General features: G+C 59.1%; 1 protein-coding gene across 5 annotated transcripts in view; it reads right to left on the bottom strand.

The window, feature by feature from the left end:
- LOC109435251 (uncharacterized protein C1orf226 homolog) overlaps nucleotides 1-18,945 on the bottom strand; it is a 244,108-nt gene that overhangs the window by 12,921 nt on the left and 212,242 nt on the right. For 2 of the 5 annotated variants that reach the window (XR_012492939.1, XM_074322381.1), the window contains exons 2-9: nucleotides 17,318-17,391; nucleotides 13,187-13,295; nucleotides 10,915-11,056; nucleotides 8,120-8,286; nucleotides 6,986-7,165; nucleotides 3,794-3,838; nucleotides 1,344-1,509; nucleotides 10-141 (exon numbers count right to left, since the gene is read on the bottom strand). Coding sequence is in view for 4 of the 5 variants with exons in the window: in XM_074322381.1 (XP_074178482.1) it covers nucleotides 10-141; nucleotides 1,344-1,509; nucleotides 3,794-3,838; nucleotides 6,986-7,165; nucleotides 8,120-8,286; nucleotides 10,915-11,056; nucleotides 13,187-13,295; nucleotides 17,318-17,391 (1,015 nt within the window). In the remaining variant the exon portion in view is untranslated. The remainder of the gene's footprint in view (nucleotides 1-9; nucleotides 142-1,343; nucleotides 1,510-3,793; nucleotides 3,839-6,985; nucleotides 7,166-8,119; nucleotides 8,287-10,914; nucleotides 11,057-13,186; nucleotides 13,296-17,317; nucleotides 17,392-18,945) is intronic. The other 3 variants (XM_074322382.1, XM_074322383.1, XM_074322384.1) reach the window with 3 other exon arrangements.

Below are 18,945 nucleotides of genomic sequence, written 5' to 3'. Positions count from 1 at the left end.
CGCGCCTACCTAACGGGCTGCCGGCCGGGTGGGCCGGGGGCGGCGAGGGCAGCTCCTCCGGCTTGGGCGTGGTGGGGTCGCACAGCACTGGCAGGGCTCCGGAGCGGAAGGTGATTTCCAGCAAGCTGTCCTGGGAGCCCACTGCAGGGAGACAAGCGGGACAGGCGTCAGCAGGGGCGGCTGGGGGCGCACCACTCGCGCCTCGGCCCCCACCCCCCCACTCCCACCGCACTGCAGGGCGCTCAGGGCATGCGGCCCAGGCAGGCCTCCCGCAGGGTGTGCACAGCACGCGGGAACTTCAGTGTGACCTGTGAGCCTCAGTACACAGAGTACCAATCCAGACAGGCTTCCAGGCTGTGGCGTGCAGTGGTCCCCAATCCAGGCCTCCCTGCCGCTGTACAAGTAGAGTCCCTGCCCTGCCCGGAACTACTGACATCCAGTTCCCAGGGCGAGACCTGGGAATCTGCATGTTTTAAAAAGCATACGGCACAGCTTGGGGGGACTACTGGTGTCAGGGACAGCATCAGGTTTGCAGTTAGACCGGGTTTGACTCAGTCCTACATCGTCTTATCCTTCCCCTCTGCGTGGGCTCCCTCATCTCTGAAATGGGCACAGCACCTCCCACAACAGGGGTTAAGCGAGGTAATGCGTGTGAAGTCCTGTCGCCGCCTCTGCCACAAGAGCTGACCACAGCCCACACTGAGCATAGCATCACCAGAGGAGGGCAGGACCGATAGGTGCTGCCAGAGGACAGGTGCTGCCCTCTGGTGCTTCCCAGCCAGCCTGGAGGCAGCTGGGCAGAGGCTGGGAGCCAGGCACCCCGTGCCACTCAGCAGCACAGCATCTGGCCAGTTGCGCCTCTGCCTGTGCGTCAGGAAGGTCATTAAGAAGGCACCAGCCTTTCTCATGCTGCAGGGTCGTGAAACGCATGGTGAAACCATAAACAGCCAGGCATCGCCACGTGTGAGCACGACCCATGGGAAAAGCCCTCTGAGGAAGTCAGGAGCTGCCTAGGGGATGGCACGGCTGGCAGAGACCCAGCAGGGAACCTGTGACAGTGACATTCAAGGTCCACTGTGGGCAGGGACAAGAAGGCAACTGAGAACGCCTTCCGGCCACTTGTAATTTCAAGGAGTGCATGGACGGGACGGGAACACCGGGGCGGGGCAGGTACGGTGCCACAGAGCAGCCCCAAAAGCTTTGGGGACGGGCAGCTGCTGAGCTGGGCCCGGGGGGCGGGGCGTGCGGGGCGGGGCGTGCAGGGGGCGGGGCGTGCAGGGGGCGGGGCGTGCGGGGGCGGGGCGTGCGGGGGCGGGGCGTGCGGGGGGCGGGCCCCGGCTTACTGGCGTTCTGTCCTGACAGCTTCAGCTCCAGCTCCTGCACCTGTCTGACCAGCAGGGCGATGTGCTGCAGCGCGTCCCGGTTCTGCAGCAGGAGCTGGTGCACACGGGCCTGCGCCTCCAGACGGGCCGCTGCCTCGGCTGCCAGCTGGTCCTTCAGCAGGTGCACCTGTGGAGGGCGTGGGGCAGGACAGACAGAAGAGAGGCCGTGAGTGCAAGTGAGTGCAAGTAACTGTCGCAGGCGCAGGACCACAGATCCCTCCCGCGTGCCAGCCTGGATAAAACAGGCGCGTGGGCCTGTGACCAGGCAGCACCAGAACCTGACACGCTGCCGCGCCAGCGAGGAACAGTGTGACAGCAAATCCTGCACCGCCCTTCCTCTCCCTTTCCTCGCAACCAAACACACCGAGAAAGTGGAAGCCCCACATGCCCTTTCTGAACCAGCCTGGTGGGCCTAACAAAGCCTGTCTCTCCCGTCTGTGGTGTCAGCGTCGCCCCCTGACTGCCATGGCACGTAGGGCTGGGCTTCCTGCCTGCTGTGACCTCCGTCAGGTCTTGGTGTGCAATCAGGTGGTGGATAAACTCGGGGGAAGACCCTGGCCTGAAGAAGCTGAGCCACAGGCAATGACCACGTTCACACGTGTGTGACCTGAAAAGTGCTCAGAGGGGTCTCTGTGGAGGGTTCCAGAAGGTCCCTGAAGAAAGGGAGCTAACAAACTTGGTGACTAGCACCAAGCCAGCGGTGGAAAAGAGGGTTTTCTTGGGCTGAAAACATGGTGTGGCTAAAGACCCAGCGTCAGGCAGCCAGAGCCAGGGTGGGGCAGGGGTGAGCAGTGAGGGTGGGAGAGCCGGGGCGGACCTGAATCCCACTCGGCCACAAACACTCCAGAAAAATTTATGTTGTACCGGAAGTAAAAGACACCCCCGCCCCTCCCAAGCAGCTCGGGAGGGGCTGCTGTTGCACTCCTGCTAGATTTCGGCACCTGACCTGGCAGTTGGCCTCTAAGCAGGGCCTCGAATGGGATTAGCAGCCACTTTCCATCCGTGGCTGCACAAGGTGGGCCTACGCAGTCTGGAGTAAGTCTGTCCTCTGCAGGTGCCGCAGTGGACAGACCTGATGCTGGTCAGACATCAGCGTCACGGGCTGTCACATAAACGGAGGGAGACCGAGACGGGGTGAGAGCATGGAGAGATGTCAGCAGCTGTGTGACCATGAAGGCTTTATCTTCCTTGGAAACTGAGGCACGCAGATATTTCCTGAGAGTCCCTGGCCCTGCTGGTTCTCAGGAACAGGGCGGGTACTGTGGGAAGTGCCCCGGAGGAAAGGCCAGCCTGAACCTGCCATCTGCAACTAAGGTAACTCAACCCCCAGCATGTCGTGGAAAGGGCCCTACTGAGCTGACAGACTCGGTTTTCTGTGGAGCACACGGCCGTGCGTGTGCACAGGGGAGAAGTCTGCACACCACTAACTGCGCCTGTGGGCTCTGTGCACACACACCCACATCTGAACATCCGGTCAGAGCAGGCCGTAGGGGGGAGGGGCACCGGTGGGGGGAGGGGCACCGGCCGTGGGGGGGAGGGGCGCCGGAAGGCGGGTTGGCCTCACGGCCAGTCTGTGGGAACTCCTCTGCAGCTGTGGCTGATTCTTCTACCTGGACCTCACTGTCTCCACCTCTGGACGGAGGGCAGCCTATGACTCCACGTCCAGTGGACGCAGTGCTCAGTACCCCCGGAAGGGGAAAAGAGGAGGCAGAAGCTTCTTCTGCAGGTAACCAAGTGCCAGTGGCTGGTGACCGTCAACACATGCGACAGTCCTGAGTCAAAGACTGCATCTCAAACGCACAGGCACTGCCTCAAGACCAGCTCGTGCAATCAGGTGAAGTGAGACTGCAGGCCTGAAAACGCAGGTGGTGACATCCCAGGTGTTTTCAGACCCAAGGACGCGGAAGCACACGCCTGCCGCAGACTGAAAGCGGCCCTGAAAGGCTCTGCCTCAGTGGCGTCAGGCCCACGCGGGGCTGCAGCCCTCCTGCCACAGGGACCCACACCAAGCCCAGGGCACACAGGGTGCCTCCAGGAGCCCTGCGTCCTGCGTGGGCGGGCAGCCACGGCCGCATTGTGCTCACCTCCCTGCACACGGACAACTGTTTGTACGCAGCACACACTTTTCTTACAGAATGTCAAGCACTGTGCACAAACGTCGGCCATATAGGAATGTCCGGGAAGGTGCGAGGGGGCCTCTCCAACCGGAGCTGCGTGGTCTCGGCAGCGACTGACCAGCTCACAGACTGGCGGGGTGGCCACGCCTGGAACGCCGTGTCCAGCTCAGCGCCCCAGCCCTGCAAGCCCAAGGTCCACCCTGCGCCCTCCGAGTCCACGCCGCCCCCGGACGGGCTCCCGCCCTCAACCCGCCCCACCCCAGACCCCGGCCCACTGGCTCGCGGCCCACTTGCCTGGACTCCAGCTCCTCCTCCACGGGAAGTGGGGGCAGGGCCAGGCTGACGTTGGGGAGGCCAGCACATGGAAACAAATGGCAGTGGAGAGAACCAGAGCGGTTTGTGCCCCTGCGCCCGACACGCAGGCAGAGGCTGGCAGCGTGGCTCCGCGTGCTGGGGGGGCGGGGCTGACGGGCTGGGTCCAGGGCACGCGGGGGTGCGGGGTGGGGGTGGGGGTTTCAGCGCCAGTCCTCCAACTGAGCACAGCACACGCGATTGCACTTATTTTGGAAGAACCGCAAAGGCAGTGGGTGGAGGAAGCTTGAAATAGCAGTGACACCAAGCGGCGCTAGTGTTTTCCTCGCGAGCTAGGCCAGGAATGGGCAGCCTGACGGAATGGGCCGGACTGAACTGCAGCCCCCCAGCCGCAGGGCCCAGAGCAGCCTGGCGCTACAGGGTCCTGCCATGGCCATGCAGGTGCCCGCGACCTCCCAGCGTCCGGCTAAGGCGTGGCTGTACCCGCAGCCACACCCTTGAACATCTGGTCCACCTAGAAGCAGGAAGCCAGTGCAGCCAGGCCAGCCCCATGCTGGGCGGGAAGGCAGTGGGGGGGTTGATGTCCACTGTGCACATGGGGCCCACCCTATAAACGTGGGGAGCTGCTGGACAGCACCTTTGCAGAGTCCCTTCAAGGCCAGGGTGGCCCTTCTAGACCAGTCCTGAGCCAATTTAGGGAGAGCCCAGGCTGTGAGACCAAATCAGGACAGCCTGACAGGGGCCTGACAACAGAGGGACCAGACTGGCTGGTGAGGCAGGGTAAATGGGGGACAGTGTACATAAGGCAACAAGGGACCCCAGGAGTGCATGTGTTTACAAGAAACTGTCTTTATCCTCAGCTCTTCCCAGGAGCCATTGGGGGTGGGGGGTGGGGCACAGATGCTTCCAGAGCAAAGGGAAGTGTGTGCCCACCTGGAGTGTGACGTCACCACACCACCCACTGCAGTTCTGGGACCAGGTGTCAATGAAGAAAGAGAAATGTTGCAGTTTGGTGGCAACAGAGTCCGACAGAACAAGACACGAGACCAAGCCCACCGTGCAGAGACCCCACGCACAACAAGTTCGGTCTGTTTTAAATGTGTGAAAGGTGCCAAGAAGCTCCACCTACTAACCCACCTACATGGCTGTGCAACCGCCATTCCCCGAGATATGGACCCCGACACAAAGCCCTCGGATGGGACAGGGGTGGCGGAAGGGCAGGTCAGGACCGAGTCATCTGCAGGACAGATGAGCTGAGTGCTGGTTGTGGTGCAAGGACACCCCCGCTGCCCTCCCAGCAGCAAAGGAAGACACAGTGATGGTGGCCGGAGGTGGCTCTCGGGATGGCAGGGAGGCTCGAGGAGCCGGTCAGGAAGCTGCCTGGTGACCCTGAGGGGCTCTCCGACCTGAATGAAGACGGGAAGCCTGCGGCCTGACCCAGAGTCCTCACCAGTGCAGGGACACCACGCACTGCGGTGGCTTTTCAATCACGTCATTCACTGTCCGACTGGGTCAACCAGGGCAGCACAACTATGACCAACAGACTCGAGTCACAGGCTCAGGGTGTCCGGCCCGTGGGCGTGGCCGGCCTGAGGCCCATGAAGGGCCCAGGAAAGCACGCCCCCAACCCTAGGCTCACTGTCTTCCAGGACAGCGCCAGGGCAGTGACGTCCACTGACACACTCTCAGGGTCTCATCCCAGGTCCCCAGCTTTGCAGACCGAATGGCCGCCACAGCACTTCCTGTGTAGATGACACATTGCAAATAGTTTCCCTTTAGTACTGAGCAGTGACTTAAATTCAAATGTGTCTCTGATAATATTCATCATGAATATGTATCAAGCCCTTTCTTGGGTAGATAATAATCACGTGGCAATTGATCTGCCGAAAGAGAACTGCGTGATGGCTGCAGGATGAATCTGCAGTCAGTGGGGACGCGTGGAGACTGTGTGGGTGGGACGACTGTGCTGCTGTCAGCACCAGCCAGGGAGGTGGGGTTCCCCAGACAGCCACACGGCATTAACTAGAGGTGAGTTCTGTTCCTGGACAAAGAGCAATGATTCTCCCCAAACATAAGAAGCATTAATGACACCCCTCCATTGTGACTATCTTGGGGACACCTGTGAACCCTCCTAGCACCAGCACACACACTTTTGCTCATGGTCAAAATCTTCAAAAGGCTCAGCTCACTTGGGAGCAGTGCCCTCTGACTCCACCATCGGGAAGCCTGGCTGCCACAGGTACCATGAGGCGGCAGGCCCAGGTCGGTGCGAGACTCAGGTGTTTCAAGGTCTTTCCAAGACCCAGGTTGAGACAGAGCCAGTTGTGGTGAGGCTGCCTGATGCTTCCTCAAGCGGCACATTGGAAAGGACCGCCCTGTCCGGGAGGTTCGCCCGGCCCACAAGTCCTGAGAAGAGTCAGCAGAAGAAACCTGGGAGCACAAGTGCCCCTGGAGAAGTCTGCGCCCTGCCGCTCTCGAGCACGAGAAGCCAGACAGCTGAGTCTGGTCACACCATGAAGGACCCTCCTCACTGTCCTCACCCACCCAGTCCGGTCCCGCCATGTCTGGTCAGACCGCGGGAGTCAGCCTTTCCGTGGCCCTCGTGAGCGTGTCCCCACCACTGCCCAACTGCCAGAGTGAAGACGGGGTGCGACTGGAGAGCCAGGGGCCTCAGCAGAGGAAGCAGCGCGTACTCGCTCACCGTCCTTTGCAAAGTAGCAGCCCCCCCAACACATCTCTGGAGCTCACAGGAAACAGCTCCGGAGCGTAAGCCAGGTTTTGTCATCATGCCTCAAACACTGCACCCAAGTCCCACAAGTCACATCCCGTTCTGATGGATTCCAGGCCAGGCTGGCGTCACAGAATCACGGCCACTGAAGGCGTGGGCACCTGTGTGGACAGGTGGTCAGAGCCACGTGCCGGTCTCTGCAGGGCGTTAGGTGTAAGCTCGCACACGAAGCTCCTTAACACTGGCCTCTGCCCCCAGCCAACTCTGGGGGCTGCACCTGCTTCCCGGCCCCCAGCGCAGCCAGACAAGCCAGCCAAGCCCAGCCGAGCATGGACCCCAGGAGCCACCGTCTCCCCCTCCCCAATAAGCAACACCCCACAAGTGCGACGGCCCCACAGCCCCCACGTGATCCTGCCCTGGGCCCTGGGGGAGGGGCTGAGGAGAACCTGTGCCACAGCCACTTGCGTCTGCTGCGTCTGCTGCTGAAGGAGCTGCTGCAGGAGCTGCACCTGGTGCTGGGAGGACAGCGGCGTCCCCATCCCCACGCCCGGGGCCTGCGAGGACAGCGGTGGTGGTGGAAGCAGCGTCCCCGGCGCGCTGGTCAGCATGGGCTCCGGGGGCGGCACCTGAGGAGCAGAGCAGCCAGGTCATGACCCGGCAGCAGCAACGTGGGCTGATCACCGGCTCTGACATGTGGCCCAACGGCCCAGTCAGCCGAGGGCTAGAGACGTGCTGTCCCCCAGGGAAGGGTGGCGGCCCCAGGGCAGGGGTGCTGTGACCAGGCTGGGTCTGCAGGCAGAAAAGGCTGCTGGGACAGCTCAGTAACCACCCGTGCGAGCTCCCGGAGGTGCTGGGCGTGGACACAGCTCCTCCCACGGCCGGGTCCCCTCCGGCCTGGCCAGGAGGCAGACAGAACGCTGCTCCCGCCCCCGCCCCGCTCACAGCTCCTGTCGGTGGGAAGCGGTCTCGGGCCTTCCCTGCTGCCCTTCCTGGAGGGGACAGTGTCGCTACGATGGCTCCTGTGAGCCAGAGAGCTGTTCCTGGCCTTCCTGCTGCTGGCCCCACCCCGATGTCTACGGGGCAGACGCCTAGGGACAGGCTATGGCCCTTGCTGAGGGTGTCACACAACTGGGGACAGAACTGCCCTAAGGCCACCATGAACAGAGCATGTGAGGCAGCCCCTGACCCCGCAGAGCCACCCCAGCCTCCCAGGGGCAGCGTCAGGATTCGCCTGCTGGGGTTTCATTTGTCTTCAGGTTGGAATTTGGCCTCAGGTTCTGTTTCTCAGTCTGTTATGTCCGGCACCTCCACCTCCGTAAGCTGTGAGGTTGGCGGTCTCGCAGTTCCAGCACCAGCGCCCTGACCGCAGCCTCAGGGCGCACGCTGCTCTGCCTGTCAGAGGCCCGGCCCCCTCCCCCAGTGCCGTGTGCCAGGACTGGCTTGCACAGGTCTGAGGACAGGTTCTGTGCAGGGGGGACGCCATCAAGGGTGGCAGGTGACTGATGGCAGCTGAGCCTGTGACGCAGGCTGTCCCAGGAGGTGGCCACGTGTGGACACCTGGCTGGGCTCCTCCTGCCCACCTTGGAATCTGTGTGGGAGCCGCCATCCTTCCCGACGGCGTCGAGGTCGGTGACTCCTCGGCTGAATTCCAGGCTGTCACCCCCGGGAAGCGGGGCCTCCACGGCGTCAATGTCGGTCTCCTCCGTGGTGACCACACAGGTCCTCTCGGCTCCAGTGAGCTGGCGGCCTGCAGGGACAGCACAGAGGGAGGGGACGGGGTGGGACCACAGAACACTGTCCTTTCCTGCCACAGCAGGGCCACTATGTCATACCAGGGAAGGCCACTGGCTCCCTAGCATTATCACCTATGTCTCCACTCCAGTCCGTTACAGTTCCAATCCAACATGATGCTCCCATTTCAGCATCTGTTTAAAGTCCAGAAACAAAGATGACATTTCCTCCGGCCTGGTGTGGGGAACCTGGCTGGAGGGGTGACAGTCATCTCAACCTCAGCCCAGCTCAGGAGTGAAATCAGCCCAGGGGCAGAGCCCTGACCTGGGCCGGGGGACATGGGGATCCCCAGCCACGCCCCTGGGGGGCTGTCAGTGAACCCCCTGACTCCCGGGGCCTCAGTTCCAACCACGAGATTGGAGGCTGACCTGGACGGGCGAGGAGGGCGCAGGGCGTCAGAACAGCACGAGGGGGCTGAGGCCCCGTCCGACACAGCACCAGTGCCCCACCCCTGAGCCTGACTCTGACCTTGGCTCCAAGAGCAGAAGCAGGTAGGGGCCGGGGGCAGGAGGCAGTTCAGAAAGCGCTTGGGTGGACAGACAGAGCGGGAAGGGAGGTGGGGGAAGCCTGACCTGCACGTTTAACTACTTGTACCCGGGGCACAGGACAGTCACTAGAAGCCACGAGCCACACCTGGGCAGGGGGAGGCCCAGCTCAGGCAGGGGAGGCAGCAGGCGGGCCCGGGATGCAGGGCACAGAGGTCACAGGGCACACGCTCCGTGGGAGGGGCGCCACCTGGAGGAGTGGGTTTTATCTTGAAGGATTCGAAGCAGCTGAGTAATATGGAAAGAGGTCCGTTCTTTCAAATGTCCCCCCAGAGGTGACGTGGAGGACAGATGTAGACGGCACAAGGGTGGGAACTACGAGGCTTCAGCTGAGGGGGCACAACACACAGGAGGACAGGGACAGACGTCACAGGGCCTGTGCTCAGCTGTGGGGACGCGTGCATGGCGGCGGGGGGGGGGGGGCAGGAACGCTGCACCTGTAGGAGGGGCTTTGAAGTCTGTGCAGGTGACTGAGGGAAACGTCGGGGAAGAGGAGCAGCTCAGGGTAAAGCTGCTGCCACAGAAGAGTCTGCCACAGGCAGGTGGAGGCGTCTCAGGCTGCTGGGGACACCGCGGAGGGTTCAGGGGAAAGGGCGGCCTGGAGGACACATCCGCTGGGGCCTGGAAGGCCAGGGACTCGCAGGAGTAGGACAAGGAGGCAGCAGAGGGGGCCCTTCAGTGACCCTGCCCGGTCTGCTCGGGACGGGCAGCAGACACACACCCACCCACGTCCGGAGGCGGCAGTGCCAGCGGGGGAGGTGCAAGGAAGTGGACGCGTGGCTGCAGACCAGTCTGGCCAGAAGCGTGGCTGTGAGGAGAGGGAAGGGACAAGGCTGGCGGTGCAGGAAGTTTCCATCCCTTTTGTTAAGACTTGAGCTGCTCTGTCTGCAGGGCAGAGCGAGCACGGGGGGAGGTGCAGGTGACGATTCAGGCGCGTGAGACAGGTGACAGCACGAGGGTGCAGGGCAGCGGCAGGTGAAAGGGCTGACCTTGGACAAGAGCCCGAGCTGGGGACGAGCAGAGGGACTGCTGACAGGGCCCCGCTGTGATGGGGACGCATTGCGGGTGGGCGTGGCCTCTCAGGGCTGAGTGGGAGCTTTGCGGGATGAATGCCGAACTTTTCACATGTTAATGGTATCTCGGCAGTTAAAAAAGAACAAGTCCAAAAGTGCTGGAAATGGACATTTTTTGCCTCAAAATTGCAATAGTACAGCTTAAACAGCACGACGTCCCAGGCACCCATTTAATGGCTTTACGCCTATTAACTCCTTTAACCTCAGAATGAAAGCCAGAGGCAGGCCTCTGCTGACCCCCGTCTGACAGGCAACGAGAAGGTGGGGCTCAGAGCCTGCCGACGGGCTCCACACGGGCGCTGCGAGCCAGGCCACTGCCGCCGCCCCACAGGCTCAGCGCTCCCACCTGGAGTCCCACCGGACAGTTTCATCTTGTTTATAGTGTTCACAGTCCCTAAAATGATGGATGTGTCATTTGTTTGCACCCCGACTCTGAATGTGAGCTCCCCACTTGTCTTGTTTGGTGTCCCCTCTACCCAGTCGAGAAACTGACACCCATCTGCCGGGTGAAGGAAGGAGCTGGAACCAAGGACACACGGGCAGGTGGCAGGAGGCGGGCGGTGTGGGGCTGCTCTGAGTGAGCTGGACGTCCCGCCGGCTGGTATAAAGGTTCACACCCCTGAACCCAATGCTCAGACGCGTGGTGAGACTTTCATTGTTAAGACGCTCTGTTCTTCCCAGGGCGGCTGTCTGCCCCGGGGTGGGGGTGGGGGGGGGTCGTCTCTTCCAGGAACCCCCCTCCAGGTGTCAAAGCACACAGGGCAAGCCAGCCTCACCTGGTCCGAGCCCAGGACTGGCCGGGGCAGCTGCGGCCGAGACACATGGAACATAAATCTCCCCGGGGAGGGACCAGGGACAGTGGGGAAGGGGCAGGAGCCCTGAGCACTGCTGAAACCCGAGGGCTGGCCGCCAGCAGCTCAGGCGCTAGGAGTCCCCAGAGGCTCCGTCTGCACACTGAGGGCCTACCTGGGTCCCCGGAGCCGATGCTCTTCCTCTCACTGTCCCCGTCCTCCTGGCCGTCCGCGCTCTGCTGTGTGTGCTGCAGGCTCAGCTTGTGGCACACCTCGAAGGCCTGCCCCACTGTGCGCACGATCCGCATAGCCTGGCTCTGGGAGGGACAGAGGGGACATGGTGAGGGACCAGAGACCCTGGGCCAGGATGCAGGAGGAGAGGAACCAGGAAACAGCCACAGAAAGAGACGGGAAACCTAAGGTGTCCAGATGAGCACACATTCACGGAGAAGAGAGACATGTCACCATGGTTCTGACAGCCAGCCGACAGAAGGGACAGAGCAAGGGGACCCTTCCGCCTTGGACAGCCCCCCTGCCAAGCATGACAGGCATGCTCGGTCCACGCGCCCAGGGTTGCAGTGACAAGGGCTGAGACAAACAGTGAAGGGAGCCTCTGGTGAGCCCTCCCCACCTTGCTGCAGAGGCGTCGCCCACTAGGGTCCCTTCTGTGGCTACTTCCTCCCTCCCCTTCTTCCTCAAACAGCCCGAGGATCAAATCTGACCCGGGCAGTGCCTAGAACTCTGCTGCTTAACTCGGAGGGACAATGGGGGACAGCAGGGCCGTCCTGCGTCTCAGAACCCGCACAGGCTGGAGGAGGCCGCATGTGCGGGTTGGGCATGGTGGCCATGGCAGCCACAGACTGAACGGCTGGGTGAGTCTGCTCTCGCTCTTCCCAAGACTAACACGAGCTCAGTGTGCAGGCAGGTGGCCGGCACATGCTCCCTGATCCCAGAGCCCCCAGACCTCCTCCCAGCACACACGCGGTTTACCGGCTGGTGAGGCACAAAGGCAGAGGCCAGGGCCGCGGTGAGCTTGGGGAGCTAACACGACACTCAGATGTCTCAGATGTACAGCCGAGCGCTTGGGGCACCCTCGTCACCCCTGTTGGGCAGCACCCACTGCCTCAGGACGCCCTGCTCTCCCTCCCTCCCGGGCCCCTCCCAGGGTCACACCAGCCTCCAGCCCCTGAAACACGGAGCTCACGCAGCCCCCGCTTCTGCCCCTTTCTGGGGGGGTCTTTTGTGCGTAGCTCTGCCCCCACACACTCGTTGGATGGAGAAGTAGGTCTCGCACATGCTCATCCCCTTACATTTTCCATGGGGTCCATGATTTGCATTACAGAGCGTGGGGCAGGTGCTCAGTGCACAAATCTCCTGAGGGGACCAGGCTAAATCCGCAAAGTGTCACTGTTTGTGGGGCTGGGTGGCACGGGACACAGATGTTAGTAGATGCTGACCCTGTCGTGTATGATTCTTATGCCCACCTGACAAGGTACCCACAGCCTATGGAAGATGCCTGAGGCCACACAGCATCGGGGGAGCACACAGCGGCAACTGGAAGCAGCCTCCACACAAGGCCAGGCGTGTGGGCAGTGCCTGGGACGCAGGCTGGGGACCTCAGAGGCTAAGCAGCGTGCTTTCAAAATCTCTTAACAGACAGTTCCCAGGATACCAACACACATAACCCAGAAAAATATGGTCCCATGGCCACGTCGGTTTGAGAAATGCTGGGCCACACGAAGTTTAAAGGGGTTTCTCCAACTCTAGGGCTCCCAGCACATTTGAACACGGAACACTCGGGGTGCTACATGCTCAGGAAATGCTGCTGGCTTCGACGCTCCTCCTGGTTTTATAGGTGAGGAAGCTCAGAGCCCCAGACAGTGGCCCACAGACCACCACACAGGGTTCCGGGGCAGAAGCAGGGCGAGATCCCGGGTTTTTGAAACAGGTTTCGTGTTAGACTCCTGGAGGGGGAGCGAGGAAGCCGGCCCCACACCAGTGCCAAAGCTGCACACACTCAAGGTCAAGGTTACTGCCCAGACATGAGCACCCAGGACCATCAGTGTCACACAGTACACCTCAGCCCCACTGCACACACCCTGACTCGCAACCCCTGGTCACTGCACACAATGACGAGGAAGGGCCACCTCAGCAAGTGGCAGTGATTCTTTCCTACCGCACACCGAGGGCAGAAGTCTACTCGCTGCCCTTCAGAGCACTGAGCCGGTGGCAGATCTGCCCAGCTGCTGGCCCGTGGCCCACACGAGGGTCAGAAGAAACCAGTCTCACTACACAGGCGCGGTGGCAGATTGCTGAGACAGGCCCCACAGCTCATGTTACAACAGCCACCTCCCCCGATCTTGCCTGTCACCAGGGAGACGGGTCAGTGCTGGGGGGACTCTGTGTCCGTCCGAGGAAAAGGACGGGTGACTGATGGCTGCCCCTACCTTCTTCTTGGACTTGAAGACATTGCACCGGAAGACGTTGCTGGCGCCATCTCGAGCGATGTAGCTGAAGATCTTCAGGTCCTGGGAGTCGTGAGACACGTAGAAGATCCTACAGGAAGAGCAAAGGGAACGCACTAAAGACGCCATCAGGCCAGCACCTGACCAGGAAAGCTCTGTTTCCGGACACTGGGGCAGGGCTCGCTACACGCAGGTCCTGGGAGGGTCTTCTTCCCAAAAGCCACAAGCCAGCGGCGCTGTCAACAGGTGACACTGACACTCTGGTGAGTGACCTCCAGCTCTGGACACACAGTGGGTCCTATACTGGAAGGGACCAGGCCCAATGTCACCAGTGCTTTGGCCTCTTAGTTTCCTGTGAGGACAGATGCTCCCCGGGCTCAGGGAGGTGAATTCGGGGCTTGTGCCTGATGGGTGCCAAGTGCCCGCTGAGAGTGATGGACAGTTCTGGAGACAGATGTGGTGACGGCTGCACAACACCGGCAGTGTAATTAACCCACTGCTCTGCACACTTAAAAGTGGGCAAAATGGCAAACTTTATGTTATATGTTTCATCACGATAAAAGAAACATGATTCTGTTATTCCGTGAGAGATACAAAAGACTTAAATTTAAAATTAGACTTCCTAAAAAAACAAAACCTGCATTGCTGAGGTGGTCAGGCATCTCTTTTGATTGGAAGAATGTATTTCACCATAAACAGGTTTCCTGAAGTGAACGCTGCACTAACCCAAAATTTCATAAAAACTGAAATGATGTATCCTTCAGCAGCACGCCAGAGTGGTTCCCCGAGGGCCGGAAAGTAAGCGCCCCAGGAAGGCTCATCTGTCAGTGCTAGTATGTCACCACCACGCTGAATGCTCGCACTGAGGACGGCAGGGGACATACACAGTGTAGAAAGAGCCCTCTTTACCTGCGCACAGTACACTGGTACACACGCTCACACGCACAGAGACCCAAAACACAACCGAACACGAGGGAAAAATATCTAGGAGACTGGAACAGCACTGGCTAAACCTCACTCCTTTGTTCACAGAGACAGGCTACTCATTTCTGATACCTCAGGAAGAGATCCACCAGACACCTACCTCAGAAAGTCTGCTGCTTGGGGTGTGTTTGTTTTTTTTCTGGGGGAGAGGCATTGGCCAAAAGAACTTCACTTTAAACTAAGATTCCGTTGATGTTTTCTGCCCCCCACCAAAAGACATGTTTCTCCTTAAAAGTGAATGGATGGAGAAAGATATACACTAACACTAATGAAACCTTTGAAAAGAACAAAGTTGGACGACCAGGAGCTGTCCTGCTTGCAAGTATTATTATGAAGCTACAGTGATCAAGACGCTGAGTACTTGGAGTCAGAGAGAGTTAGACGCACAGAACAGAAAATAGTCCTAAAATAAACCACACAATTCAGAGGTAATGGACGTCCCACAGAATGACCTCAGTGGACAAAGAACAGTCTGTGCAACAAATGAGGCTGGAACAACTGGACATCCATTTGCAGAAAAAAGAAAAAAGAGAAAAAGGAACTTTGATGTGTCCCTCATACCATATAAAAGCCTGAATCAAAGCAGATCACACACATAAAACCTAAAACTGTAATGCTTTCAGGAGAGAGCACAAAAGAAGGCCTGAGTTAAAAATTCCTTACACTCAAAGCACAACCCGTACATTTAAAAACTGACAGTTTGGACTTCATCAAAATTCAAACTTCTGCTCTTCAAAAGACACTATTAAGAGAAAAGACAAGCCAGACTTGGAGAAAATATTTGCAAATCATGTATCTGATAAAGGACATGTAGCCAAAATGTATAAAGAACTCTCAAAATTCAATAATAAGAAAACAAAACACCCCAATGAAAAAAGGGCGAGAGATGTGACCAGACGCTTCACAAAAGACATACGAATGGCATGTTTGATGCAAAGATGCTCACGCTATTAGTCATGAGAAAAATGCAAATTATTAGGTTGGTGCAAAAGTCATTGTGGTTTTTGTAATTTTTTTTTTTAACCTTTTAAGCTACAATGTCTTTTGCGCCAACATAATAGAACGGCGGGAGGTGCTAACTGACACCCATTGGAAGAGCTGAAATTCACAGCCTGATGGTGGTGAGGGCGCCCGAGCGGAGGGACCACTTGGGGAAACAGGTTGGCAGCTCGTGAACGATCACACAGCCGCCCACAGAATGACCGGGTGTTCTGGCCCTGGGAGCTCGCCCAGGGGAACAAAAGTGTGCTCACAGGACCGGTACGTGAGCAGCCTTAGAGCTTCAATGCAGCAGCTGAAAGCCAGAAACCACCCAAACCATGTCACCAGGTACATGGTAAGCAAACCGTGTCACTCACACAAGGGAACACTGTCCGGTAACACGGGGCTAAGCTGCCGAGACACACACAGTGACAAGCGCCGGCTCTCAGGACAGTTACGTGGAACGAAAGCAGCCAGGCCCCAAAGGGGATACAACGTGCGCTCGTATCTACACAGAATTCAAGGACACACACTCGTGTGTGATACCAGGGGGGACTGGGTAGCTGCCAGATGTGGAGGCGGGAAGGCGGGACTCAGCAGAGGGCGGAAGGGAAGGTTGCCACAGGGCACAGGGGACCTTCCGGGGGACACAGCTATGCTCATCGTCTCAACTGCGGTGATGGTTTCCAAGTGTGCACACACGTCAGAACTTACCCAACCACCCTCTTGAACTGTGCTCGATTTCTGTACGTCAATTATACCTCAACAAAGTTGTTATAAAAATAATCAAAATCAACAGCTTGTTTGAGGCGTGCTAAAACTTTGGGGAAGTCCTTTCTTTCAACCAACGAAAGGCGAGATTCAGGTCCTGATGACCAAGCTCAGAGAGGTCACTCTTTTATGGACAAGGTGCCCTGTGAGAAAAACAACAAACAAACCAAAAAACCCTTTCTTTTACAACAGGGCTTGTCCTTTCTCACTGTCAGGCTCTGCTCCGATGCCGTCTGTTTCCTGAAGCCTTTCCTCTCCTCTGTGAGTCCATCAGATACGATTTATTTCATTTTCAGATATGAATTCAGTGCTTTGGCCCGTCTGCCTTCCTCACGGTTATTAAATGCATCAAATGGGCCAGACGCTAGTTCAGTGCCAGAAACGCAAAGCGGGTTGGGCACCGTTCCCCCAGGGCCGCTGCAGTCACAGGAATGTCCGATCACAGCCACCGCAGCGGCCGTTAGGAAGTACGCCAGGACACAGAGGACAGCTCGTGTCACCCGCTGTCCAGGCGTGGCTGCCTCAGCACCGCATCTCCCCACGGGCCTCGAGCTCCCCGAGAACGGGCCTGTGACCCACTCGTGTCAGTGATCTCGGCCCCCCCAGCACCGGCCAGCGGCACAAATTCCCTTCTGTGTGTCTTTTGGGAGGAATGAAAATCCCGCTTCACAGGCGTCTCCTTTGACCGGAAGGCGGGCCCCCAGCTGCCAGCCATGCAGTCAGGTTCCAACCTAATCCACTTTGTCAGCCCAGGCGAGTACGTGGAGAGCAGACAAGATCCTAGCTCAGAGCCACGGCCCGCAGATCCCAGAGGGACAGCTAATGCCATTCTCCCGGGAAGGAGGCGAGGTGGGGAGCGGAGGGGTGCGGAGGGGTGTTTCAGCCTGGGTCCCCCCGCCCGGAGAGTGCACACGGGTGGGCCAGCTCCTCTGCAGGAGCCAGTGTCACCACAGGGGATTTCTGGGGCGGGTATGTGTGACTCTGCTTCCCAAATGGTCGCAAGCCCCTCTGAGCTCAGCCTCTGAAGGGCAGGCAGACGAGCAGACAAACAGCTGCAGCGCTTGTGAGCAGAGGGGGGTGGGAACCGGGTTTGCTCCTTCTGATCAACACACATGCGATTACGAAATGTCAGTCAGGACACAACTAACACAAAATGAAAAGGCCTCAAAGACAAAAGCAGGAATCCTTCCCATTCCCCCCGCGCAAAGCAGCACAGGAAGACTTTTCCTCTCAGAGTTAAAGATGCGTTACGTTGCTTATTGTACTTACAGCTGCAGAAACAAGTCTCAGGAGAGAAGCGCCGCAGAACTGCGTTTGGTTTGTGTGGCCCCAGGGGACAGCAGGGGGCAGCACCCCCCCAGCCCCGGCCACACTCACCTGTAGATGGGGTCCTGCATCACCACCATTTTGCTCTCGTCCCACGTCCACTCCTTCTTCTGCAACAAGAGAAGCTGTAGATGCATCAGTCAGGCTGGTACTGACCACAGGCCCGGGCACACGGACCCCGGGAGGCCTGTGAAACACGCGCGTCTGTCCTGGCCGACTTGCCCTCTGAGAGGCCTGGAACTGACAGCACGAAAGGACAGCAGAAATGTCATGTGTCCCGTCCCCTCGGGCCCTCCAACACTTCAGGAGTGTCTCCCCAGGGCGTGGAGGGCAGCTGGCGCCAAGGCGGCCCAGGCCAGCACTGCAGACTCCAGCATTAAGGGAACAAAAGAGCACGCGCCTGTCCAGAGAGAGGAGTGGGAGAAGGGAGCCCGGCTTTCCCTCCCTCAAAGGTGGGGTGGTAACGGGCCCATCTTCAGTCACCCACACAGGAGGTTCCTCCTGGCTCGGAACCTGACGCAGTGCCCTGAGCAGTGGGGACGAGCACAGGAGTGGGTGACAGGTGGGGACCGAGCACTGCAGGGCAGTACTGGGGACCCCAGATGCTTGATGAGGTGGGCAGCACCCAGTGTGCTGTGGGGACACCGGGGCCGGCAGCTGCCACATGCTCCCAGGTGCCTGCCCCCACCCTCGCTGGCCACGGTCACAGGCAGGGCTGTCCAGGACAGCTAGGGAGGTGCCCTGGTCTCTCCAGGAAAGAAGACGGGGAAAGGCGAGCAGGTGCATGCTGGGTAACTGTCCAGTGAGGGTGTCCGGCTCTGCATTCACCTCAGAGACGCCAAGGTCACAGCCGAGCGGGTATGGACACGGGGGGACCCCACCAGGGACCAGGGGAGGCCACATCCAGGCCTTAGGTGCGTCAGGAGCTTGACTGGAACACACTGTGCACACCTGGCCTGCACACACACGCGCACACGCACACGCACACACATATGCCATTTAATCCCTGGAGTTTCATTCCATACCAGTCCAGCCACAGAGCTAGATTTCAACCACCTTACAAGCAAGTAACACCAAATGTTGATTCACAGACAACAAAACTCAGCTCCAACTAAGACTGACATCTTTGCAAACGTTGCCTTCCTAGAATCACTCACCGCCCTGTGGGTTTTGACCCATTTGGAGCAAAGGCGGAAACAAGGAGACCGAACCTTCCTTTAAGTGCGAGCCCTCCCGAGAGCTAAACACGGCCCCACCAGAGCCTCTTCTGTGTAGGAAATGTCCCAGGTTTTGCAGAGGCCTCGCCTGTCAGGTTTCTGGACCCCTCACTACACCGGTTCACTTTCTCTGTGCACAGTGCACTTGTCAGCGTCCCCTCCCCTCAGGACCTGGTGCTCACCTGCCTCTGAACGAGCCCACTTTGCCCAGCGAGTCCTGGCAGGAACCTCACGACCTTACTGCACATGTGCTCCAACCGACACCCGAGGGTTTGTCGGAGGAAAAGCTCACACACCCGGGCCCTTTAAACCCACATATAATTGTTCACCACAGGGATTCTTTAAATGGCTCAATTTGGGGGCACACAGCTTGTACGGGGAATGTTAAATGATATTAGACAAGCCGCGTCTGCACCTGTGAACGTGCAGTTAGCTCGGCCTGAATGTTTGCCCAGCACCCCC

The sequence above is a fragment of the Rhinolophus sinicus genome, linkage group LG17 (assembly GCF_036562045.2).
Source record: "Rhinolophus sinicus isolate RSC01 linkage group LG17, ASM3656204v1, whole genome shotgun sequence".
Classification (NCBI taxonomy): domain Eukaryota; kingdom Metazoa; phylum Chordata; class Mammalia; order Chiroptera; family Rhinolophidae; genus Rhinolophus; species Rhinolophus sinicus.
Note: the sequence above shows the minus strand (reverse complement) of the source record. Positions and strands in the feature narration are given on the sequence as shown.